The 25,944-nt window shown below is 35.6% G+C and overlaps 8 protein-coding genes across 8 annotated transcripts; 4 read left to right on the plus strand and 4 right to left on the minus strand.

Moving 5' to 3' along the window:
• Positions 1 to 2,758: 2,758 nt before the first annotated feature.
• On the plus strand, positions 2,759 to 3,086 carry RO3G_15689 (uncharacterized protein; the record flags this gene model as incomplete). The annotated part of the gene is made up of 2 exons (XM_067670273.1): positions 2,759 to 2,929; positions 3,081 to 3,086. 2 exons carry the CDS (start codon positions 2,759 to 2,761, stop codon positions 3,084 to 3,086), a joined length of 177 nt encoding a protein of 58 aa, XP_067526374.1.
• Positions 3,087 to 4,327: 1,241 nt separating this feature from the next.
• Positions 4,328 to 5,486, plus strand: RO3G_15690 (uncharacterized protein; the record flags this gene model as incomplete). Its single annotated transcript, XM_067670274.1, has 6 exons — positions 4,328 to 4,385; positions 4,441 to 4,637; positions 4,691 to 4,721; positions 4,881 to 4,888; positions 4,943 to 5,310; positions 5,366 to 5,486. The coding sequence occupies 6 exons, from the start codon at positions 4,328 to 4,330 to the stop codon at positions 5,484 to 5,486; spliced, it is 783 nt and encodes a 260-aa protein (XP_067526375.1).
• Positions 5,487 to 5,639: 153 nt separating this feature from the next.
• Positions 5,640 to 6,727, minus strand: RO3G_15691 (uncharacterized protein; the record flags this gene model as incomplete). The annotated part of the gene is made up of 3 exons (XM_067670275.1): positions 5,640 to 6,128; positions 6,177 to 6,452; positions 6,500 to 6,727. The coding sequence occupies 3 exons, from the start codon at positions 6,725 to 6,727 to the stop codon at positions 5,640 to 5,642; spliced, it is 993 nt and encodes a 330-aa protein (XP_067526376.1).
• A 1,364-nt stretch (positions 6,728 to 8,091) lies between these two features.
• Positions 8,092 to 12,329, minus strand: RO3G_15692 (uncharacterized protein; the record flags this gene model as incomplete). The annotated part of the gene is made up of 10 exons (XM_067670276.1): positions 8,092 to 8,678; positions 8,740 to 8,991; positions 9,041 to 9,922; positions 9,990 to 10,382; positions 10,539 to 10,573; positions 10,631 to 10,946; positions 10,998 to 11,118; positions 11,169 to 11,471; positions 11,530 to 11,837; positions 11,900 to 12,329. 10 exons carry the CDS (start codon positions 12,327 to 12,329, stop codon positions 8,092 to 8,094), a joined length of 3,627 nt encoding a protein of 1,208 aa, XP_067526377.1.
• A 1,193-nt stretch (positions 12,330 to 13,522) lies between these two features.
• Positions 13,523 to 14,098, plus strand: RO3G_15693 (40S ribosomal protein eS17; the record flags this gene model as incomplete). The annotated part of the gene is made up of 3 exons (XM_067670277.1): positions 13,523 to 13,525; positions 13,589 to 13,599; positions 13,660 to 14,098. 3 exons carry the CDS (start codon positions 13,523 to 13,525, stop codon positions 14,096 to 14,098), a joined length of 453 nt encoding a protein of 150 aa, XP_067526378.1.
• Positions 14,099 to 14,806: 708 nt separating this feature from the next.
• On the minus strand, positions 14,807 to 16,110 carry RO3G_15694 (uncharacterized protein; the record flags this gene model as incomplete). Its single annotated transcript, XM_067670278.1, has 4 exons — positions 14,807 to 15,162; positions 15,212 to 15,546; positions 15,604 to 16,020; positions 16,091 to 16,110. The coding sequence occupies 4 exons, from the start codon at positions 16,108 to 16,110 to the stop codon at positions 14,807 to 14,809; spliced, it is 1,128 nt and encodes a 375-aa protein (XP_067526379.1).
• Positions 16,111 to 16,570: 460 nt separating this feature from the next.
• On the plus strand, positions 16,571 to 17,596 carry RO3G_15695 (uncharacterized protein; the record flags this gene model as incomplete). Its single annotated transcript, XM_067670279.1, has 3 exons — positions 16,571 to 17,171; positions 17,224 to 17,293; positions 17,344 to 17,596. The coding sequence occupies 3 exons, from the start codon at positions 16,571 to 16,573 to the stop codon at positions 17,594 to 17,596; spliced, it is 924 nt and encodes a 307-aa protein (XP_067526380.1).
• A 1,522-nt stretch (positions 17,597 to 19,118) lies between these two features.
• Positions 19,119 to 21,752, minus strand: RO3G_15696 (uncharacterized protein; the record flags this gene model as incomplete). Its single annotated transcript, XM_067670280.1, has 7 exons — positions 19,119 to 19,144; positions 19,217 to 19,948; positions 20,009 to 20,880; positions 20,943 to 21,084; positions 21,138 to 21,341; positions 21,408 to 21,500; positions 21,569 to 21,752. 7 exons carry the CDS (start codon positions 21,750 to 21,752, stop codon positions 19,119 to 19,121), a joined length of 2,253 nt encoding a protein of 750 aa, XP_067526381.1.
• Between the last annotated feature and the right edge of the window lie 4,192 nt (positions 21,753 to 25,944).

Below are 25,944 nucleotides of genomic sequence, written 5' to 3' on the forward strand. Positions count from 1 at the left end.
CCACAACCCAGCAACTGAGCCAATTATCAACCCAGTTACCAAATTTATTAGAAATGAAGAAAAAACCAGAAAAACAACAAAAAATGCAAAAAACACAAAAAACATCAAAAAACATATCAACAACAACCCATTACTCCATTCCAGAGGATGGGATTCCACCAGGAAGCAGACTTCATCATTTCATCGGAAATTGGAAGAAGATGACAACACAAACATGGCCCTTGTCCGTTATTCAGGACGGATACAAGATCCAATTCAATTCAAAACCAATTCTGTGGACAACAACGGCATACAAACTTTCAGAATCGGATCAGCAAGCAGTGAACAAGGCAGTAGATTCATTTTTGAAGTCAAAAGTACTTTAAAGTTGGTCATTTTCGTAGACAACAGCAATATAACACTAAATACCATCGCATTTGAAGCAAAGTTTCTATAAATTATCTCATAAAATAAATTATCGGGTTTCCATATACAAGTGTCATTAACATTTTTACTACTAACTTAAGCTTCCTTAATTGCAAAGATTTAAATAGTTATCTCTTTCATGGATTTCTGTTATATTCCAGAATACTTCAGGATTACCCATCAAACACGTTCCATGATGTTTACTGATATAGTTAATTATACATTTCATATTAGATAAACATGAGTTTAGGATACATAATAAGCAATCATTCCATAAAGCATTACTCAGGATGTCAGGATCACCCTAGTGGCTCGGTGGAGGAATCATGACAACTTAGTAATGAACATCATTGCAAGGATAACGAATGTAATTACAAACCTTTTTTTAAAAAAAATTCTGAGAGCTAATATGGAAACATCGTATTGTTTTCTGCCTTTGTGCAATTTTTTATATCACTTGCATTTCATTATTCAAAAGAAACTAATTTATGTTAATTAAGAAATATTTTTAATGTGAGAGTTCAAAGCATTGAGAAAATTATGAAACATGAATTAATTACCATTTGGGTTTTATAAAATCGATAAAAGTATATTAAGGACAAGCTACCAGATTTAGATATCAAAAACTTCTATACTGAGTTCGGTTTTAAATCATGAGATAATGCTAAGTCAAAATTTAAGGAGGCGGTCATAACCTAATGGTAGGTTTAAATAGTTCCAGTTCTTCAAGCGAATCGATCAATATATCATTGTGTCGTTGATATATGAAGTGAGAGTGGGGGAAAGCGCATATGAGCAGATACCAAAGCATCTAATGTATAACGAAGAGTGTACAAACATATACTACAACCAGAGTCAATTTTAAATACAGTAATCATGTTGTCAATTTTGATTGTTTTAAAACTGAGTCTTAGGAAAGGGTTTTCTTTTTTTTTCTCAGCTATTACTACGAGCAAAAGACAGCTTAAGCTTACACTTAGCAAAAGATGCGCTTTCATTATTAATAACTATATTGAATCGTATCTTAATCAGTTAGAGTATATTAATTGTGTTGCACTACAAATACTTTTGTAGTTAAAATGGTTATATTCTTTCACAACTTGTAATTATTGATTATCGACTAGATAATTTACAAGAATATTCCTAAAATATTGAATAGCATGGCAGGAAACTTAAATAGAGCACTTACATGATAATACCATCTCACAAATTCGGTCCTAATAGACAAAGCTAAAGATCTATAGCTTAGTTTCTTTATGATTGCTCAGAAATTGCGAATGTTTAAAGATATCCAAAAATAAAAGCGTTACTGGATGAAGAAATGCAAGATTTTATTATGGAAGAATACGTCAGCGACAATTTCTAGATAGTTTCATTTGGCAATGAATAATTCAATGATATCATTTAACGTGCGAATGAATTATTTTTATTAGAGTTTTTGTGCCACAATGCTTAATGATCAATGACTTACTACGGAACTCCAATCAAGCGAAAATAGCTTGTTAAAGAGAAAAGGGGAAGCGAGTAGCTCACAAGATCAAATCCCAAAAAAGGTTTTATTGTTATATTCCAAATTTAATCTGATATATCAGTATTAACTATTTTATTAACTTTTTCTCAATAAATGGCTTGATTTTTTTTTTTAGAAAAGCTTAATGAAGAGCAAGTTCCGACAAAGACCGGTGCTGTTGACATTGGTATTAACCTTAGTTCAGCAGATCTATTCAAAAAACAATAGGAAGAAGAGGATACAGTTTTCCAAAGTAAAAAAAGAGGGCCTAATAAAGGTGTCATGTCCAGCATGAAGCAGTAGCATACAGTTTGTTGTTACAATTGTAGGTAAATATGCACCAATGACTTTAGACCAAATGAGCCGCGCACCCTTTGTTGAAACTTCTAATCTCACAACTAGCAAAACTGTCTTCTACAAGCGTGTTCGTAAGCATTTTGCATTGAGTTTTAAGTGATTGGGAAAAAAAAACAGCTGTAAAGAGAAATTCAGAAGAAGTAAAGCTGCAGCAAAAATCAGCAATGCTCCTAAGGGCGTTAGATAAAGGCATGGATTTTGAAAAGAACTGAGTCTTTCTTGAGCAGGCAGGTTTTAACCTCGACGTTAGCCGTTCTCGAGGTTAGTACAAAAAGATAAATCTGTCAAGTGTATCGTTCCTACTTCTCGAGGAATTTCATTACAATCCTTGGGAATATTTTTGCACAAGGAATGATTTACATCTCCTTAAGAAAACCAATTACTGTAGCAGACAGTAAGAAAAGAAAAGCTGATAGTACTGTTGTTACAACTACTGTCAAAGTCGGAACAAGAACAGATCATTTCTTGGGCTACCTACCAAACATTATGGAAGCTCTTGATAAGAAGGATTTGAAAGAGCATTATATTGTCCTGGACAATGCTCCTATTCATAAACCTGCTAACATCAGAAGATATATCGAAGATAGAGGATACAACTGCGTATATCTTCCACTATACTCATCTTTTTGGAATCATGTTGAGAAGTTCTGGTCAAAGGTAAAGTTTAGTGTAAAGGGAGCCTTTAGAAACATGAAATGATGTACAGAAGTACTTCTGAAAGACTGTCAATGGTGAATCCGACATTCTATTGCATTTTTTGAGCATTGTTTAATTTTAGAAGAAAAGCTCTAATTAATTCTTTTTACAGATATAAAAATTCTTTATCAAAATCTTCATTAAGTTTTTTCTGAAAAAATAGTCATTTTTTTCAAAATCTGAGGTGGACATTTCTAAAAATTGCGACTATTTTTACCAAAATCTGGTGAAACACGGTCTATAACATCTCAAAACTCTCGAACATTAGAGAAATGCATCTAAAGAAGATATATTTTTATAAACTCTTGGTCCACCTGTAAGCGTATATATATTACGTAATATCAGTTAAAAAAAAACCCCTACACAACATAATAGCAACATCATTTGTTATTATTAGGGTTGAAGTCCTTCAAATGAATTAGCTTACATTAGATGTTGATAGAGCAGTAGTGGAGTCATCATAATTAAGTTTCACTCTCGATAGCCGTGTGTGATTGATTGATCTGGAAGCTCTTGAACAATAAGATCAGAACAGAACAATAGAGGAGTTTGATTTATCCTTACTTTTGTAAAAAAAAAAAAAAAAAAAAAAAAAAAAAAAAAAAGCTTGGAATATATAGTCTCACAGCTGTCATGGGTGTCGTAAGTATCGTTAAAGATTAGGATAAATCCGACCACGAATAACATTTTATGAAGTATATCTCAGGAAGACTGTTGCTAAGCTATCCAGACGTTGAGTTCTTTTCCTTAAAATCTACTTTTGTTTACGTGATATTTTTTTAAGAGCAATTGGAAACATAAAAGTTCGTTCGGTTTGAATGACTCATTTTATTGCTTAATTCTGGATGCTCATACACAGCTTTTCAAGGTGATGTGTTTGAGAACTAGGGAACGTAATCCAGAGTTAATTGTGACGAATCGCTTATTATTGGCACTGATTAATATCTATCTGAATCCTGTTTTGGTCGAAGATTCATGCATCATAGGGCCTGTAATGTGTGAACTCAAGAATTGGCAGTAAACAGTAAGGCTATTAGGTTGAGATGGACAATATGTCTATTCACAGGTCAAATATAATGAAAAAGCTGATGGAAAAGATAAGTAACAAAGTAAAATACTGCTTTCTTCTTCTCCTTTAAGTATTTAAGTAAATCATTGAGCGATTTAATTGGATCATATCAGTAAATATTTAATGACCAGTGAGCAAGTTTATTTGGGTCATTTGGACGAAAGTTTGATTTCCTACCAAAAAAATTTACTTGCCGATGAGCCAACAAGTTTTCTGAAAAGCAAATCATTGAAGAAAATACAATATTTATTTTTCATTGCTTTTCTCTTTTTTTCACTTTTTATATAAAAATGATTATTAACGAGTATCGTGTTATTAACAACTGTACCGAAAAAGAATACCAAGTTGGTAAATAAAGCTACATTCCATCAACTTACTTCATCTAATCTATTAAAAAACAAAGCTCAATTATATGCTACTGCTATGGCATCTAAAAACTCTACAGGAGGTGGTGAAGGCGTTGAAGTAGTCAAGAATGAACCTTATGAAAAGCCTGGCGAAAAGGGACAATATACATACAAAATTTATCGTCTAGAGTCTCGTGTTCCTGCCATTGTACGCTCTCTTGCTCCTGCTGGTTCACTTGAACTTCATGAAGAGGTACTTACCTTAAAAAATAATGTTTAGCATCTTAATTAACCTTTTATCTTTAGGCCTGGAACGCTTATCCTTATTGTAAAACAGGTAAAGTAAACAGAAAAAGATGTTTTACGGTTGACGTAATGAAAGGGAGAACGCGGGATTTTAAAGAGAAACCAAAAAAGGAGAAGGGGGAAGGAAAGCAATACACGACGAAATTTACTAATTATCCTCTTTATTATTTCTTATTCAATGGTATTATAGTTTTAACCGTAAGTAACATTACTCTATGATTTGTTTGCGTATTATATTAATAAGTGATATAGAATCGTTGGATGAAAAAAGACTTTTCAATTGTTTACGAGACATTACATGTGGACGGATCTCGTGGTGAATTAGAAAATGCGCTCAAGATATCCGACGAAGACCTCAAGAGGCGTAATGTACAGATTATTGACATTGCTCATGATCATATTGAAACCAAGGATTACAAGCAAGATCAAGATCCAAAGCTTTTCAAGTCAGAAAAGACAGGACGTGGACCACTGACAGACCCTTTATGGCAGCAAAAATGTGAGCCTGTTATGACTTGTTATAAACTTGTTTATATTGAATTTAAGTGGTTTGGATTACAAGGAAAAGTAGAAAGTCTTATTGCAAACTCTATTAAAAACCTATTCACCAACTTCCACAGGTAAAACATTTATACAGCGATAGAATATACGTTAAAGCTAATAATATTGAAATAGACAATTGTTTTGTTGGACGGACAAATGGTTTGGTTTAACGATTGAAGATATCAGAAAGATGGAAGAAGAAACAAAGAGGGAATTGGATGAAAAGAGAAATGCTGGCAGTGTTCCTCCTTAGAATAGAGTCCCATTTCCCATTTTCTTATTTTTCCCACATCATTTTCTTCTGATTGTTATTTAAAAAACATATACAACAAACACACAACGCACATAATATTTATAAAAAAAAAAAAAAAAAAAAGAAACTTTCTGCAAACAAGGCTTTTTCAAATTATAAAAGTATTGCAAATAAAGCAGCAAAAAGAATCCCCAAATGAGAAATGGCTCTTGCTGCTGCACTATTGGGAAGAGCAGACGGAGCAATTAAATTTGTACTGGTAACACTTGAGACATCATTAGCAATACTTGAATCAAAGCCATTAAATGTAATGATGCTTTCAAGGTATGGGTGGGTGATATTCATACAAGTAGCCACATCATTCACATACTTATAGACTTGTTTGATGTCCGGATAATGATCGATAAAGAAGTCCATAGTCATATTGTTAATTTCGTGTGAAAGGACGATGTTTCCTTTGGATTGGAAGGTTCCATTTTTACCCATTTGAATATAGTCTAGGTATTTTTGATTGACTGTGTCTACAGTAACACCAGGTCTTGTTCCAGATGCCCAATCATTTGTATCCAAATTCCAAAGTATCGCTGTCATGTTGAGCTGAGTAGCAATCCAACGTACTCGGTCATCTAAATCACCCAATGCCTTCAGAGATAATTAATCGCATGAAATTCTTGTAGATAAAAGACTTACAGGTCGCCAATAAAGAGGAGTAATACCTGTGACATACTTAATTGCTTTTGCTGTATAATAAAGTTCCGCCAATATCTCTTCATTCGTTAGTGTTGTCATCAATTTATGTGACCAGGTATGGCCACAGATATGATGCCCATCTTTTAAACCACGAAGAGCACCATAAGGCCAGTTGAGAACATTGGAACCAATGTAAAACATGGAAGCCTTTTGATTGTTTTGTTGAAGATAATCATAAAGTGCATTATGAGAGCAATTAGGTCCATCATCAAATGTCTAATTTCAACAGTTATTAAGTTAAAGTGTTAATCATTTTGGCTTACAAGACCCCATGTCTCTGGTTCGGGACAGTTTACAATATCAGCATGAATATCTTCTGACTTGGGATGTGTGCATTGAGTAGCAGACCACCAACAAGCAGGGTCATGAACTGTATCATAACCTGTTAGATCTAAAATGCCTTGCTCATTCAATGAACGAAGAGGGATATCGGGTGCTTTAGACCAATCAATCGAATTGTAGAGTTGAATGAATTCGGGGGAGGTGTCCATGTTGTTACTTGTAGCGATATCCCACACAGTTGGCCATTGATTTCTTTCAATAGTAAATATTGATTGGTAATAAGTACACTCAGTTGCCACATCGTAAGAAAATAGTTGAGGGATATTAGGAATACGAATATTAGATGGATCTGTCTTGGTTGGAAGAGAAGACAGATCAATTGTCCCAAGCACTATTGAGCTTGTTATTAATAGTAGTAAAGGTTGACATTTCCACATTGTATATGTTTAATAAGAAAAAGAAAGAAAAAGAAAAATATACACGGAAAATAAATAAATTACGATAACGTTTAGGAAATATAAAAAAGTGTGGTTGATCTTGTAACAAAAGAACCAGCCGAGATTCTCACTTTAGATAAGCTTTCTACCTATATTTAGGGTTTACTTTATTTCTATACAATTCCAAATTTCCTTTGAAAATTTAAAATCTCTTGATTAATCTTTTCTATCAAGTCTATCGATTTTTCTTCTTTTCCTATTACAGGTATAGGTGTTGAAGGACTTTCGGGTGGCATTGTAGTGCAAGTATTTGCTTCTTCTTTTAATCTATTAATGTACTCCATAATTTGTTGGGTTCTTTTATTCATTTCTGATAATGTCATTTTGGCATGCGGATATTTCACTTTGGCTGGTATATAAGATGATTCATATGATTTGCCATCTTCATAATCCCAGACACCACTATTAATTTTAGTAGTGCTTATAGTTTCCGTAATAAGAGGTCGTAAATGGTTTTTGATCGATCTTTTTTCATGTTGCTGTTGCTGTTGTTCTCCTCCAATGACTTTTTTACGTCTTTTCATTGGCTTTTTTAAATCGGCGACTGTACCATTGGGCTGTACCGTACCTGACGTTGTTGCTGCTGAATCATATAGTAACCTTTTTGGTCTAAATAACAATATAAAGGAATGTTTTTAATGTGAAAATGTGAGCCAAGCTAACCATTTATACCTCCCATTACTTGTAGGGCGACACAGCTCACAATAATAATGCTTGGGTATTTTTTCTGCTGCTAATCCAATACAAGGACAGTGTTGCCATACTTCACACTTATCGCACTGTACCATGAGTCCCACGTTATCTTTTTTTTTTAAAAAAAAATAAGAAAATGCTTATTATTGAGTACACACGTTCAGCTTACGTGACTGTTTACATATACACCTCGTTATCGAATTACCATCGCTCAAACTATTTAGATCTTCGTCAGAGTCGTCAGCTGAAACAAGCTTGGTAGCTAATTTACGATTTCTAGTACTTCTTTGGGCTTTGTGAAATGTGAGCTCACATGAACGTACTTACTTATGTGACTTACACATTTACAAGCTTATTTACACACAGTGAAAAGAAGACAATATTTATTGATAGTCGATTTTTATATGAATTTCTCCTTGTGGTTCCAAGGGCAACCAGTGATCTGACGTCGCTATCAATTCTTTCACTGTACTCTTAAATGTGCCGATATCCTCGGAATGGAATGTATGCACATCCTTAACCTTAATCTCTACTACTTTTTCTCCATTCAATTGGGTCAACGCAATCGATTCATTCCAAAGAGGTTGGTTAGTCTTTTTGACCCTTTTACTCTTTAGGATGGTAGTATGGTCAATGCTAAGGGTTACCATGGGGTTCATCTTACTTTCATCTCCTACAAGGCCTCTGGCTTCCACAATGTTTACAGTCATTCTTGTCGGAACTGTAATAGCTTTAGGTAATGGCTGACTCCAATTAAACGCTGTTGCTCCCATCTTAGTTGTCACTCGACGCGTTGCAGTTCGCATAAAACTTGTGTGGGTTTTTTGACGTGTGAGTAGTTGTGGATCCCATTTAAGTCGAATACGTACTTTGGATTGATCCACACCTTCCATACCATCCAGCGGTACATCCCAATCATGAGCACAAAAGCTTTCCACCCTATCTCCTCTTAATGAAAGCCCTCCAGAACCTACATATATGGTTTAAGCATTACTTTTCTATTTAATGCGCGTTTGTATATATAGCGTTACCCAGAGGAATGTCGCCTGATAATTGATTATAATCAAAGACTTCAATTCGAAAGCTTGTCGTCACGCGAGACACAATAGGTACCTGAAATGTCTCTCCATGCCATACAGGATTCAATGTCTTTTTCAGTGTCGTGCTTTTATGAACCACCTCACCGTTGATTGTGAATTTAACGTACGGATCACTTGTACCCGATTTATCAGCTGCCTTCAAACCCTGAGCACTCAACAAAGTCACTGTCAGATTACCTTGATCTAATATATAGAGGTTAACTTCCGTTCGAAATGCTTTTATAAATTTTACTTTCTAGACTTTCATCCGGATTCATTTTATAGTTGATCAAGGGCACGTATTCAAAGCTTAGACGGATCTCTCCTGCACCGCCTATCAAATCATACCAGACGCCTTCGTCCTCGTCAAAGCTTTGTCCGCTACGAACTCTCTTTTGGATATGTCGAATCAAGCGTTCACAACTCTCATACCAATATCCAACTTTATTCTCATCTGATTTGCGACTATGCTTGTTTTCATACTTGATTTCAATAGCTACCCTTGAGAATCCGGCATCTTTGACAAATGCGTCCGAGACTTCGCCAAAGGCCAACGTCTTGCCCTTTCGAGGCTCGGTTCTGTATTGGGGTTCAAGAGAGTCCACGAGAAGTTGACAATAGACTTCGGCGACCTCCTTCAACCTTAGTTCGTGTATTTTGACCGTGATTATGCCTGAATTGTAAGAAGCAAGATCAATGATGCCATCTGGTGTGTATCGAGCTCCCTCAAGTATAGTCATGTTGAGGCTTGGTAAAAACTTGGCCGTGTAACGAATTGTTCCACCAGCTTTTTGTCCTGTCAGAACAGGTTCTCGTTCGAGCTTATTAACGCGAGCCACAAAATGCTGCTCTCCTTGTTCTTCAATAAGGTCCTTGAGTTGGAGTACAGTGGATCCCAAAGACTTATCCTTGCCACTGTCAGTGGCTTCCATCAGTTTTAAGATGAGGTCCTCGTTTAAAGAGTGAATTGGGATATAGTGAAACTCACCCCACTCAGGTGAAAGCGTATTGTCCAGTGTTTCGGTCTTGGCTCGGATCTGTGTACCGGCTCGAATACGGATGTAAGGATCACGTTTGATGTTGTCACCATATTTAGCAGACCAAATAGAAAGTCTAATAACACCAATGGGTGGTGCTATCAAAATAAAAGTAGGAAAAAAAAACATTTAGAATTTTGTTTTCTATAAAATGTGTTGTTTTACCATAAATGCCTGACCCACCCATTTGAGATAATCCTGAAAGTACTACAGGCCTCCACTGAACACTTAACCTTAATCTTGCATTGATTCCTCTTGCTTGGCTCAAATCCCACCAATATTCGTTTGTTTCTTGTTGTTTGAAGATTTCCATCAAGTAAGCAGACCACTGACCCAGTGAACGAGTACCATCAAGCACACTGACATGAACATGGACTTCAGTCTTATCCAACACAAGAATTTCAAAGGACCTTTCAAATTTAGGGTTTGCGGTATATTTAAAGGTAGGCGTCTGAAATCGATCGATGCCATTGATTTTAATAGTAGCATGAGGGTTCATCTTGTGATGCGAACCTAAATTTCTACATTCGTGTATTGTAACACGTAGTATTCCAGAATCTAGAAAATAAATTAGAAAATGTGCGAACTTTCAAAAAAAAAAAAAAAAAAAAAAAAAAAGAAGCCTACGAGAAGGTTCAGGCTCAATAAAAGCTCCGTTTTCATTTTCAATTGGTTTAGAAACTGGAAAGTATTTCATGTCTGCTTTTAGATTACTCACAAGCTTGCCGTGACGAAACAAGGGTATTTCTCTATAACAAAAAAAAAACAATAAGCTTTGCTTGTTAAGAAATAAATCAATTTCTTACAATCCATTCATTTCCAAATCGGGTGCATTTTCTACATCTTTCAAATCAAAATGAGCCTTAGCTAATCGCTTACCAGCCTTCTTGACATTATTTGTCGTACGAAGCTCCATGGCCAAAATGGAACGTAAATCGTGAAGCAATAAAAATTTGGTTTCGTTCCAGTGAGGCACACGTGTGTCTTCACAGATTGATGTTTTCTCTAGTTCTTGTTGTGCGTCATTCAAATAAAATCGGATAAATGGATAAAGGTTGGTATCGTTCGTATTAATCTTTGAACAAGAATAAACTGTAATCGCCAACACACCGTTGGCCCTACCTAAATACCGAGTGTTATTAAAAAAAGTTTTGCTACTTTTGTCGCACTTACTAATATCTAATTCTCCCGAAAAGAATTTTTCGGCATCAAATTTAAATACATTTGGATGGTATAACATGGGTCCCAAAATAGCGTGTGCTTGATCTCTAACAAATCCCTGTAACCCCGGAATCTATCTATTGGGTAAGACAATACTCTTTTATTGTATAATTTTTTACTTACATTGTTTACGTCAAATCCAAATGTTTCTCCACCAAGAGGCTTCAACACATAATCAAATAAAGGTTTTTCCATAAAGCAAGCTTCGACTACTTTAATATGCGGCGATTGTGTCATGAGTTCTAATTTGATACGCATACGTCCTCTAAAGCTCATATCCTCTACCAACACAGGGAATGCCGTACCCATAAATCCTTTACCCAATCGAATCTGTAGCACAATCTTTGGATTTACTTTCCTTTCCAATTCTTCTCTTGTCATACCAACTGTATCGTTGGGTGTAAAAGAAACCGTCCAATCCATACACTACAGAAATAATACGCGTTTTATATTTTATCTGTTTTTGTTCTTATTTTCCACATACCACTATATTAGGTTCAGTATGTAAAAAGGTATGCACTTTATCAATGGAAACAGGCTTTGAACCCAAAGTAAAAGTATTTAGACGAACGGAATCCAAAAACCCAGGTAGATAATCCACGAGGTACGTATCTAGGTTTTCAATGACATATGTACTCAGGACAGGTTCAAAAATGAGCCAAAAGTTAGTTAAGAATCGATTTAGCCATTCTACTTTCTCAGAAGTCTCGAGCGATACATGATTCATCTCGCGTTGAATATCATCTGCTGTATGCTTATGAAATCGCCTTGACGATATTTTATAAAAAGATACTATAATAGCATGTAAGCATACTTGGTCCATTCGTCTATTCATCTTTTTTTTTTTTCTTTACCAAGAAACAATGAGCCTATGATTAACCCTAAGATACCACTCAATTTAGCTAATACAAAGAACCCTAGCCCAACACAATAAATAACCGTATCATCCGACCAGCCTTCCTCCGTCCTGTCCTTCTTTTCAGTTGCTGCTAGTTTAAGAGGGCCACCTGGATTGGACAAGGACGAAAAGGCCGTCCAACCAATACGAGAATCATCTGGCAGGGGCTTTGAGATAGAATACCCCGCAATAGTATGAACAACAGGTCGTGTAGTTACTGCAATGTCTTCAACTGGTTTCAGTTGAGCTGCTGCAATGGCCAATCTGATTTTGTCGGCATCGCTCGAGCCAATTTCGGTTGCAAATCCGTCTTGATGTTTACCAAAACTTCTAAAATCAGGAACCCGAGGTAATTCGTTTGTATCCAGTGAAATGGGTTCTTCCATTTTGTGAAAAAAAAAAAAGGAGAAGAAGAAGGGGGAACTTTAGTATTTACGCAAAAACGGATAAACCATTTTTTTGTTTTTTTATTTATTTATTTCAGGTAGTCTTCAACGCATTAAAAATAAACTTATTGGTTGAAAATAGTAAAAGAAGATCGACGTCATGAATAATTTGAAATCTCGTTTGGGCTGTTTTAATGCATATTATCTTTTACTAGGCACACGGTTTATTCTTTTTTCATAGATTGAAGTAATTCATAAATTTCTGGAGGTAGGGATGTTTTCAGATCAAAAATCGCAAAGAAAAAGCCATTAAAAGTCGATAAAAAATCCTAAAGCATACAACAAAGCCATAGTTGTTTCCCTTTTGAAATAAAAAAAAGAGTAGCTTGTAAAGTCAGCATTATGCTCGTAGTTGATAATTTTTTGACAGTTGCTACTCACTTGTTTTCCCAGATTATATGCGGGTTAAAATTATGATTGGATGGCTGAGATTTTTTCATTTCTTTGTTTCTTTTTGCGCATGCCATTTACCATTACTACAGTAAACTGTTTTTGCTTACGTACCAGCTCTCTCAGGAAAGCAAGTAGTTGAATGTTTTTATCCACGTATCAGTTTGTTATAAGTCAGCATGTACTACTGTAGTGATCATGATATAAAGTATGTCTTTGAAATGATTGTATGTGATTTTGAGTATCTGTATAGGGTACCCAAAACTGTTTCAGCAAATATTAACTTCAGATGCTTTTGTATACTACCAACTTTTGTCATTTCTTCTCTTTGATAGACGATGATATCAATATTTAAGCGTTATACCTCCCTAGTTTACATTTTGAAAGTTATAGTGCTATCATTCGGTTACTTGCCATGAACTATAAAGAATAGCAATTGCACGAAGTTGTTGTATAACTCTTTCTTTTTATTTTTATTAGTATTTCCCTCTATTATATTAGCTCACTCCTTCTCATTTATAACTTTATATAAAAGAGTTGATAATTCATGTATTATAGCAGGTTTATAGTTTGCATCCAACAAATGCAAAATTGACTAGTTTGATTCCGAGATATTATTTCCGGCCCGGATAACGTACTTTAAATGACCGCTTGATGTATCACAATTTGAGTGAGAAGAAAGAGTTAAGCATCAAGAGCTTTGGTTCCATAAATCTTCCTCTTTTTTAGTAGATTTATTCACTATGGTAAGTTAAAACATCCCAACATTCACAAATGATTGATTTACTAAATGGATGAATAAATTATAGGGTCGTGTTAGGTAATAATAGATTGTGTAGATGTATGGATGAAAAATGAGGAATTAACAAAATTAATATAGAACTAAGACTGTCAAGAAGGCTTCTCGTGTTGTTATTGAAAAGTACTACCCTCGTCTCACTCTCGACTTCCAAGTCAACAAGAAGATCCTTGACGAAGTCACCATCATCCAATCCAAGCGTCTTCGTAACAAGATTGCTGGTTTCACCACTCACTTGATGAAGCGTATCTCTCGTGGTCCCGTCCGTGGTATCTCCTTCAAGTTGCAAGAAGAAGAACGTGAACGTCGTGACAACTACGTTCCCGAATTCTCTGCTTTGGACACTTCTGCTATCGAAGTTGACCCCGAAACTAAGGAACTCTTGAAGGCCATCAACTTTGAAAACCTTCCCGGTGTTCAAGTCACTAACCCCATCGCTGCTCAAGCTGATGCTCGTCGTGGTCGTCGTGATAACCGTGGTCCTCGTCCTCCTCGTGCTCAAGCTGAAGCCTCTGCTTAAGTACTTTTCTCTTGAAAAAAATAAAAAGGAAAAATTTCTTTTTTTTTCTCACTGCAATACGTATCAGGATAGATTTTATTCATATTTGTAAAGGAAGAGTTTTTGTAAAGAGGAAAAGTTAGGAATGAAGAAAATCTGGAGGAGAAGGATTATTTTTCTTTTTTCTTAAATCTGTTCAATTCATCAAAGTTTTAGAATTGTGAGGAAATGCGAGAAAGTGTTACTGAATCTTTGTTAGATCATGTCACACTGAGGAAGCTAGTATTTATGGGTTAAAAGAAACTGTTTATTTAGTCCATGGTGTTTAGTGAATTCAAATAGAGAAGAGATCATTTGATTTTGTATACTTCGTGGCTTTTTCATTCTTTTTCTTTCTTTGAATTACATGGCATGTTTCTTTTCCATTTTATTCTCACAATTAAACTTACCTTTTGATATATTAGGCAAAAGACAAGACGGTGGGCACCATTGCCTTTTTCTCAATTGTTACTTTATTTTTATATTATACAATCTGGGTTCTTGTCATGGTACTAATGAACATCAGTCAACTTAAAAAACACTCACTTTTTTCTAGCCTTTTGTAGATAAAGGACATCCTTTACACAATTATTTCCCACATTGGAGTTATGCAATCAAGATACCCCTTTTGATCATGATTGTTGGTTTAACAGTCATATTGACGTTTCTTGCTTTAATTATGATTAAAACTTAATTTGTTTTCCTTTCGACTAATTTTTGCTTTTGTTCATATCTTTCCACTCGCTTCTTTTGAAGATGCTTTAAGGTAGGTTTGAGAGCATGGAGGATGATTGTACCAGCAGCAACAATCAAAAAGTGAGAATAATAAATCTGCCGCCAGACTTGCATAATACGTGGAATATAGAGTAAATCAAAGCAAGGAACCAACATATTTAAAGTACCCATGGTCACAAGCCAAGTACTGATGTCGTAGCATGGTTTAAGGTATCTTTTGGGATGTCCATCCACAGTCAAAAAGAAGGGGCGTACTGTTTTGCGTACTTGTCTACCAATCAATTGGAAAATAGAACCTGACATAAAAAAGACTATACATCCAGTCAGTTTTCCTCTCTTTTTCTTTATTTTTTTGCTTACTATAAAAGCCTGGATGAAATCCATGCCACATGGCAGATATAGCATAAGTCACCATTGTACTTTTTGCAGATCCGAGATGAGCAGACCTTAAATAGACATAGTGTCGTAACCAATGATTTGCACCAATATTCCAATTTTCTGTGAGTTGTTTCAAGGATTGTGCAAATTCACAAGAAAGCACATTGGTGTTTGTCAGTTTATTCCACTGAGGATGACCCTCTGAATCGTACCCATTGAATCCTAATCCGGCCATGATGCTTGCACCTTCTGCTAAATACCATATTCCATAATATTTACACCTTGTCAAAAACGCAGATAATTGAACAAAAAACATCCTACACTCAATGTATATCAACCTATGCACACCTGAACCTACTTGGAGTATGACTTACTTGTACCAAAATGATCGAGTGACCCAAGCGGATTGAAGAGCACCAAAATAATTGTAAGTAGGAGCCAAATAAACTACGGCAACGATGAATATCAAACTCTTGCCAAACCTTCTTAAAGAATGATACCAAGTCGTTGTCTGTACACGGTTCTCTACAAAGCGAATGTAGTCCATATATTCGCATGTAGGGCCTGCCAAGAATCCAGCAAAGAAAAAAACCCAACCAAAGTACTGAATCAACGTGGGATAAGTGACGATTTTCATTTGTTGATCATGCACGGACAATTCACGGGTTGTAGTACGACCGTCCAGCACATTGAATCCAAAGGAGGACAATTTAATCGTGAGGATCATCAAAGCTCCTGAATAGTCCAAGTCAGTGTCACCTTCATACCCTTTGGAAATACGAACGATATGACTACATAGACAAAAAGTATGTTAGAATGGGATGATCGTGCATGTGTGTGTGTGTGTGTACGGCCACTTACCATAGACACATGCTGGCCATGACAAAAATAAAATTGACCCACGCATAATTTGTATATTTCATAAAGAAATAAGAGAATAATGAAATAGACAACACATGAATATAACCTTCATAAAGTTTAAGCACAGAAATCATAATAAATGCTGTATATAAACTGGAAAAGACATGTTTGGCTGAGGCAGAAGGAATACGTTTAAATACCATAGCACACGGATAAGCATATATGATTGAAAAAGCAAGCTTTAAATGATCCGGTGCTACTTGCCCACCCAAGAAATTTGATAGTTTGATGAACAATTGATCCATTCTTTTCGTAATGTGCTATCAAGAAGAAGGAGAAAGGAAAGAGAAAGAAGAAATCAGGATTTTATATACATGCAAATGCGTCCACCACAAAGGTATTGTGTAACAAAGTGGCTCTAAAAAAATTTAGGCTGCACAACCCTTTCTCCTTTTTTTTTTTTTTTTAAACAAAAAAATAATGTCAAAAAGTCCTTTCGAGGATCCCTCAAATCCTTTTCAGGATCCTTCCATTGCTTCTGCTTTGAATTCAAGCAACAAAATTGAAGAACCTGAAGATATTGAACTTCAAGATGAATTCACTAGTTTCCACCACATATCTGACAGTCGTGACCCATTTGCTTCCAACGTTCAGGAAAATTCATCCAAAATGCAGCAAGATGATCTCAAACAAAGAGAAGAAGCGCTTCGTCAAAAGGAAAGAGAGTTAGCCGATAGAGAAAGAGAGTTAGAAAATAAGCAAAGACAAACAAGTGGAGGAGCCAATAATTTCCCGCCTTGTTTCCCCATTATGTATTTGGATATCACCACAGAGATACCACCAGAGCATCAACAAACAGTTTGGTGGATCTATCGAGAGTGGCTATTGTTTGAAATTACACTTGTATTGAACTTTATTGCCTGTCTTTGTGTCTTATTTTCTCATCCAGCCTCAGTTCAGTATGGACCTGCCAATATGGGTATTGCTCTGACAGAAATGTTTACACATACCTTGGCAAGTTTCTTTTTATGGTACAGACCTGTTTATAATGCTTATATGAAAGAAAATTCTTTGTATTATTGTAAGTGTGTTTGTTTATATGAATAGCAAAGGAGCTAAAGGATGTAAAATAGATTTTTACTTTGTATTCAATGGATTTCACATTTTGTATACATTTTATATGGCAATAGGCATACCATCCACGTAAGCATAACATAAAGAATTGAATTCAAATAACTCAACATTATATATAGAGGAGGTGCGGGTTTAATATTATTGATTACATTATTCACTGACAAGTACATTGGTTCTGCTGTCATGACATTATTGGCTGATATTTGCTGGTTTGTTATGGGATTCTTGGCATTATTCCTTTATAAAAAGACCTATGATCATTATAAGGCAGAAGGTCATACATTTAAAGAAGCAAAGAATGAGGCCTATTCTCAAATGGGTAAATCGACTATGGTTAGAGATGCAGCCGTAAATGCTGCTTTAAGAAGATAGTATGTGCATTTGCGTGGAGAAATAAAATTATTATTTATTTGCATACTTTTCATGATCTTTCATGGTTGAGAAAAAACAAAAGTTTGTTAATACAAGTTTATTCATTTTAGTTAATATGATCTTGTAAAAACAAAAAAGTGTACAAAAAGTCTAAAGAATATATTTACTCCTAAGACTCGATAGAAATCAAAAGTTGTATCAATAAATAACTTGAGCTTTTTGTTGCTCATTTTACATTTTATTTTTCTATATTTTCGAGGCTTATTTGAGTGCATAGTTACCCAAGCGGATTGTAGGATTGTAAAGACTTGGTAAAATAAAGTGAGATCATTGTATTTACGAATCCTTATTTTTTTCATGATTTATTACTATGGATACTGTGAAACATTGTCTAATTTTACTAAATTTATTCTTGGTATTGTTGCTTTCCATTATTAACTAGCAGACTCAATAGGTTTAGCGAAGTTTATTCATTCTACTGTAAACTGGATGCCACAGATGCTAATAGTATACACAACGGAGCATTCATCTTATTTTATGTGTTAAGATTATTTATTTGTTAGAATAGATTTCGAAATACTGATATTTATTTAAGCACCAACGCTTAAAAGGCTATCTTTCGTTGTGGAATTCAATTTGGAGCATTTAGCTTTAGAGTAAGATGTATTTTTATTTATCAAAACATCAGCTTGACATCAGGTGTGTAAATTTAGAAAGGTTTTTTTTTACGCGTTCGGGACTCTTTATGTAGATAGTACTTTCTCATCTTGTCAATAAGGAGGGTATTGTTATGATTGACGTTCTCCTTTCCTGATGCAGGGGAAGACGTATATGATATACAAGGAGTTGATCGAGTCGGTAAATTATAGCTTCTCTCTTATTCTTTTAGGTGATCGTCTCGGATAAAACACCCTTACATATTCAGGACCAAGCTTTTCTGTGGTCAGTGCATTTAGTTTTAACGCTTTTCACAAAAAAATAAGATTGAATGGAGCGATTACAGTCTTTACAAGAACAAGTAGATCAATCAAGGTGAATCGAGCTTGCTTTGAATTTTTAAATAGTCACGAAAATAAATTTTTTCTCTTAATTGCTGTATAAAAAGTATTAAATAACCCCTGCCTTTCTTTTTTTCTTATATTTTTTTTTCTCTTGGCTTGTAAACAACTCTAAAGTAAGTAAAAACAATCTATTTGAACTTTTCCTTGAAGGAAGAGAGAGAAAAAAAAAAAGGTGGTGATGATAGCTTTATCCCAATATGCTATAGCGCTTATATTTTGGTTGACCGTTCTGGTCGACCGGGCGTACTGTTAGTTTTATATTTAGTCATAGTTACACTGAGCCTTTTTATTCCAAACTTAATAATTCTCGGTTATTAATTTCTTTTTTCTTTCTAGGGTACGTATATAATATTTTGACAATACAAATAATAAAGGCTTTTTTTACTACAATATATTGCCTTTTTTTTTAAAAAAAAAGAGAGATTTTATTTTCTCGAGTCTCATTAAAACAAATTTTTATATCAATTTTCAATTGTATCAAAGGGGTCTGTTTAAAAAAAAAGAATTACCGTTTTTTTTATTTATAAAGTAATATGAGCATAATTAACTATAACTAAACCTTGTCCTCGAATTAAAAGTGAAGCGCTATCAGGTAGATTATCACGAAGAGCGGTAAAGGCAGGTATTTCTTGCTCAGTCCATTCATCATAAAAGCAACTGAGGGTCACCTTGGGTGGCGCTTCATCATGCGAATACTCAAATCCAAAGTTCACTGGCCGTCCATACTCATTTATGTAAATAATCAAAGCACGAATACTTTCCTGTTTCAAATCCAAGTCATCCACCCACGCATGCTGCACAGGCTGATTTAAGAGCACACGGCACATTAAGCTGTTTTTAGCTTGATAACTACCAGTCACTTGGCAGAAGGTATCGTTGTCACAGTTTTTTGAAAGTCCTGAGAAGATAAATTCGTTCAAGGTGGCATTACTTGCGTACTTGGGTAACAAATCTGTCTGATAGCTGCATGTAGTCAAACTCTTTTCGTGTGTGCATTGGGCTGTTTTGTATTCATGGAGAGGCAAAGCTTCTTTGAGGACAGCAGGGATACCAAGTGCCGTTGTGAGATTGACTGTAGCCAGAAGCCCGCCTGCATCATACTCTTGTCTAAAAAAGAGCTTGTTGGGTGACCAACCATCGTTGAAAGGATGAAGAGCAGAACAGATGGTAAACAAGAATAACAGAGCAAAGGCTGTTCCAAACGTTGCTTTGGAATTATTACCAGCCACGTAGATCCAAGGTACAAAGTGCAAGGCAATGAGGAGAATAGGCAATGAAATAAGGATATATACTATTTTGCAAGTAAATCGAGTTAAAGAAGTCCTTCTTCAAAGAGTTTAATCACTCTTACCTGCTATCTCTGGTGTACCATCAACAGTAGCGTGACGCATTGAATCCATGGAGAGCAATAACAATTCCAACAGCAAAATAAAGGGAATCAGAGTTTGAGTAAAGAAAATGAGAGGAGAACGAAATCGTTTATCACGAGGAACATGGGTATGAATCACAGAGGCCAAAGCAGTAAAAAACAAAAGATGAACAGCAAAGTGTAAGCTAGCCAAATTTTTGCTTCCTGTATAGCTGGCAAACAACACAAAGATCCACCAAAAAGTTACCAGACCATACCAAATAGCATCGGTTGTTGCCAACACCTGCTTGAGCTTAACAGGTAAGATGAGTTGGGAGATTTGGATACCCAAGAAGACGGCAGAGAAAATGTAAAGGGCAGCACCGTTAACATCACCGTATGTCATGAGTGGATTAGCATGATGCATCAGATAAGCTGCTATACCAGAAAATAGAATTGAACAAAATAAAGCAGATAGAATGGCAAGAAGACCCTTAATGACAAGATGACTTCGTTCCTTGGCTATATCCTGAAGTGTCCTATTGCCTCTTCCTAAATAGATAGCTACGATAGGTACAGCAAAGAGAACAAAGGCATTGATGATCTGGAATGTTGTAAAGCTATAAGCAAACATCATACGGCCCAAGATATCAAAATAAATAAAGTTTTCTTCATCGCTGCTTGTATCTATCAAATCATCACTATTGGCAATAGCACGAACTGCGCCTAATGCTAATTGTCCCATATATTGAAGTGCCTCAGGAGTAGTATGGGCTAAGTCATCTCGAGGTGTGTGGTAGTGGGAACGAGGTGCATAAAATGCAATATCTAACCCAGGCACACCATGCTTTGTAAATATAGAGTAATCGGTATCACTAGATTCATTTTTTATTAGTACATTGGGAAGGGCATTTGTTAAATGATTACATATATATACCTCTTGAGAAGTTGGGCTTTAAACATATCATTTCCTACGGGAGATGCATGTAATAATTTGGCTTTTGAATTCGTTAGCTTCTTGACTGCGTTCAAGTTTGAGCAACGAAACAAGATGGCACGACCACCAGCACCTGCACCCTCTACAATATAATGATCAGTCAAAGCAAAATATGCATACGCGACAATATATTACCAAGGTTAATAAATAGCTTAACAGAAGAGTACCAAGGATGCTTAATAAAAGACTGTGCTCCAATAAGTCCTCCTTCTTCCATATTGTTAAACAAGAAGATTATAGTATGACGAGGTGGATGATGGATAAAATAGCGCAAAAGTTCCATTGCAGTAGCTACACCCATTCCATTGTCAGTGACACCATGACTTGTAGGCACACTATCTAGTGCGTGGGAAAACAATCAAATCATTACAATACAAGATATAGAATAATATTTCCTTTGCTTACCATAATGTGCATTAACAAGTAAAGATTCATTTCTTTCCGATTGTCCGTGTAAACGAACTATGACGTTACGAGATTCGATAACCCAATGTTCATCTAATACATTAAACAAGAAAGTATCATTTAATCTTGCAAGTTTTCATAATGTTTTTTTTTTAGGTTACCTTGGCTAAACCATTTTTGAGGAATAATGTCTCTTGAAGAATCATTAGCAATAACATCTACCTTTAAACCACGACTAGCTGCTTCTTGCTGGAGTTCAGTAGCCACAGAGCCAAGCCAATTTTTCATGACAGCGTTCTCGCGACTATTGGAAGGATGAGGAGCTGTAAAATGACTGAGATACATGTTATATGCATGAATTCCCGAGAAATCGTCTATCTCATTTGCTTGCGCGTCCGAGAGAGGTGTAGGCAGTAGTGATCGATACCAATGGATGACACAACAAAAAAAGAATAAAAACCCAAGCATAGTTCCATAAACATGGTAGGTTCGTTTCATACTCTCCTGTGACCTCTCCAGATTTGGGCTAATAAGAGGTGTTCTCTCGTCGTCTTCGGTAGCCATGTGTTGAAATGAGTAAGGAATGAATGAAAACAAGTTGCATATAAATAGACAAACGGACAAACAATTTTTCCTCACCAAATTTCTGAACACGGCCAATTTTTTCTTTTTATGAAAACTCCGATAGTAACCTGAAGATCTTTTTTTTGCATAAAAAATGCACATATCTGTGTCTTTTTTTTTTTTAAAAATATAAAGACTTTTTAAACTGTCAAATGAGTCTCTTTAAATGAAAAAAAAAAAATAACTAGCACTAACAATCTTTACAAAACTCTGTATTACGTGTCTTTATTATCAAAGTCCGAGCATTCGGGTGTTGTGACTCAGTATCATCAGAAAATCAGTCTACTTTAATCAAATACACACAGATCCTATAATTATTAACTTCTATTGGTACAAACCAATAAAGACATATCCCTATACGTTTAAATTTTGAATTTTATTTATATGAAAAATTAATGACTACTTTGAGCGCATGATGTCTAATATTGCATCGTTTTCGCCCTAGTCAGATCAGTAAAAAATTGAATGGAAGCTAAAAACCCCTTTGGGGATCAAGGGTAAGAAAGATTTGGGAAGAAGAAAGAAGGAAACAAGTGACATACCCCTATATAGTGTTTTGCGATTGAAAATGCAATTCTTTGTTTGGCCAATAGAAAATTATGAATTCAATAGCATTTTTTAAATCTAGTAGAAATATTTCGCAATCAAAGATACACATCAAAAAAACAAAACTACATTTATTAATTAATTATAAGCCTATATTCTTTCTGTATATTCATACACTTCGTAAATAAACTTCGTGAGTGACGGATCCAATATTGACAGTCGTCAGGTGTAACTTTCTGGACTGTCTCAATTCTGTCAGCAATCATTTGGTTTTTCAAAAGAGGCGTTTCACGTACTTCTCTCTTAATCCTTAATCAACACTCTTCAATGTGATATAAAAAGATACGAGCATGATGGTAGAAGCAGGGCATTATTAGAAAGATATAGTGCATGGAACAGAGAAGACCAAAAGAAACAACTATCATATTGTCACCTGGACTTGACGGTTTATATCTTGGTAAGATACCTTGTGAACAGGATACACCTTTGGATATATTGATTGACTATGGCATTTTCTCGTTTTAAAAAAAAATTGGCTGACCAAATCTGTTGCGCATATAATTACCCTAAAAGTTTTATTTAAAAGAAATCGTTGGCTTCAAAAGCTCTTTGTATTTCAAAAAAAGTGACGATTTCACGGGGTCGTTCTTTTCAACTATAGTGTTTTTGATTATATCAAAAAATCCAAGTAAGAACCCAAGAGATTCGTCCATGTGCTCAAAGGTAGCATGCATAGTCGGCAATTTGAGCTGCTTGATAATGGAGTACTCATACTTTCCTTCTTTAAATTCCATCCTGCTCAAGTCAAGCTCTTCCCCAAAAAATAAAAAGTCTGAACGTCACCAACTCCTTCTCCTCTGAAACAACCTGAAGCCGCTTGTGTAGTTGTTTTTAAGGTGCTCCGGTATCCGGCAACGGTCCTCTTCCACATGATGGGAATTTGTATTTGGTGGTTTGATTTCCCCGCAGCCGACTTCAAAACCATCAAAGGAACATATGGTAAAATCTGGGCGCTTCTTTCTTTTTGATTCATCATATACTTCTGAAGACGTATCCCAACGAACAAATAGATGATCATGATATGCAAATATAATATTTTGCAAGAAGTTAGTAATATACTTGGTAATGAAGTTGGACTCTGACTTTCTCGCAGGATGCTGCTTCTGATTTTCGTATTTCTTGTCAATGTTGATAGTATTCAATGTATGTGTTAATATACAATATAAAAGAGGCCCAAAGTTTTCATAAGCTTGGCCCCAATTGGCAGGAATACTAGTCTTTGACTCTTCCACAGCCCTCTTAAACTGCCTAACCATCAAATAACAATCATCACTAAGACTATGCCTCTTAAGAGTAAATATATTCTCAGCAGGACGGAACGTAATGGATGATAGCCCCATTCTTTTCTGGAACGTCGATTGCTTTTTGTTCAACATGTACTGTGATATTGATCTTTTGAGGCTGCCGTCATTTAATTCATCAAATGTCAGCCGGTAAACAGAATTTTGTTCAGATTCAGCATATTCAGATCCACCAGTTGTGTCTGAGAGGGTGCTCTCACTCTCCAAGCGTTTATCAAGCTGTGCATATTCATTTATAACTGCTTTCTGAACGTGTATAGCAGCGCTTCTTCTTGGTTTTTTTTATTGTTGAGCTATGGATTCTCTTGGTCCAATAGTCTTCAGCAGAATCAGACTTTCTCCAATTCTTAAAATTAGTTTCAAGAGCATCAGCTTTGATATACTTCCGCAAGATTCGCGTATACCGATTGTAAGCATATTGTTTATCTGCAAATGCTGTAAAATTCAAGTTTTCTTTATTTTCAAGACACCATCACACATCTTCAGCATAATCACTATCGTTTGTAATTTTTTTCGATCGTTTTCTCTATCTGTTTTTAAGAGATGCCATGGCAATAAAGCAACAACGAAAAAGGTAAAACACTATGTGGAAAAATTATTCGCGCATCTTATAAAAAAATTAGCACACTTGTTAAATAAAAAATCACTCACCAAGTAAAATTAATTTGGCATGTTTTGAGAAAAAAAAATTAACATATTACTGTATACGCGAAATGCGCAAGCTTATTAAATAAGCCTACGATTAAGACAGTAGTCAAATTTGGATACAGATTGTCTACAAAATTCTTGAAGGTCGCTATACAAATCTCGGTTGCAAGCATCTGCAATTTTTGCCGTTAGTGATTCCTCATCCAACAGCTGTTCTCTTTTGAGTTCGCTTTTGCAAACAGACCAAAATTGCTCAATTGGACTGAGTTCAGGAGAGTAAGGAGGTAAATACATGCATCCATAGCCGCGGCTTTTAATATGTTTTTAAATGTCTTCATGCATATGAATGAGTGCGTTATCCATTACCAGATAATGTCCGCGAAATTGTTCATGACGATCCATTACATCCAAAACACGGTTTATAAAGCTGAAGTAATGGTCAGTAACTGTACCTCCATTATTGCTCTCTTTCACTTTTGTTCATCCATTTACTTTTCTCTTTTTTGACGAAACGAGTGCCTGGGGACATCTTACACTTATATTCACAACGCCGAAAGGAGAAATGGCACCTAAAATGGTAGTGGTCTTTGTTCTTGTTCTGGCCACCTTTACAACTACGCGACTTCCTTCTTTGGGCCAAGAAAAGTTTCTCTTGAGATTTATATGGAAGGCTGCTTCGTCTATGAACACACAATTACTTGTGAAATCCAAGTCAGTTTCCATCCATTTCTTAACCCATTCGTAGCGCTGTTCAATTTTTTCAGGTCTATTTCTCTCAACAGGTTGTAGATGCGCTTTCTTGAACGTAATCCTACACTTTTACCTAACAAACTTATACAAGCCACTTCTAGTGATTTGAAGATATCCGAACGTTTCAGTCAAAGCATCAAACATAGCGTCTAGTACAACAGAATCGGTGTTCTCGTCCGCCCACTGAATCATGTAATTCTTGTGCTCATCTGTTGGACAGGAGGTGTACCGACTGGTCTTCCACCACCAGACGACATTTGAATATACTCCTGTGGATCTTTACTGTTTTTTGAAACCCATCTCTGTGCTGTGCGCACATTAATGTTGAGCTTCTGAGCGGCAGCTCTAACATCCATTCCTTTTTCCTCAACAAGAAAAAAAGCTGCTCCTTCCCAACATTCATTTGAGGCTTTTCAGTGGGATGAATTCTTCCTCTCTTTGGCTTCTTTCTCAGATGGCTTCAAATTAAATTTGTCACTTTTTCAATCGGATACATTTCGTTGTCTACTTCCATTTGAACATCCATTATTTCATTTCCATTGTTGTCGTATTGGTTTCCTAAGCCGTCTTCGTAAACAATATTATCCATTTTTTTTATGATGAACGTG

This window comes from Rhizopus delemar, genomic scaffold, assembly GCF_000149305.1.
Source record: "Rhizopus delemar RA 99-880 supercont3.17 genomic scaffold, whole genome shotgun sequence".
NCBI classification, from domain to species: domain Eukaryota; kingdom Fungi; phylum Mucoromycota; class Mucoromycetes; order Mucorales; family Rhizopodaceae; genus Rhizopus; species Rhizopus delemar.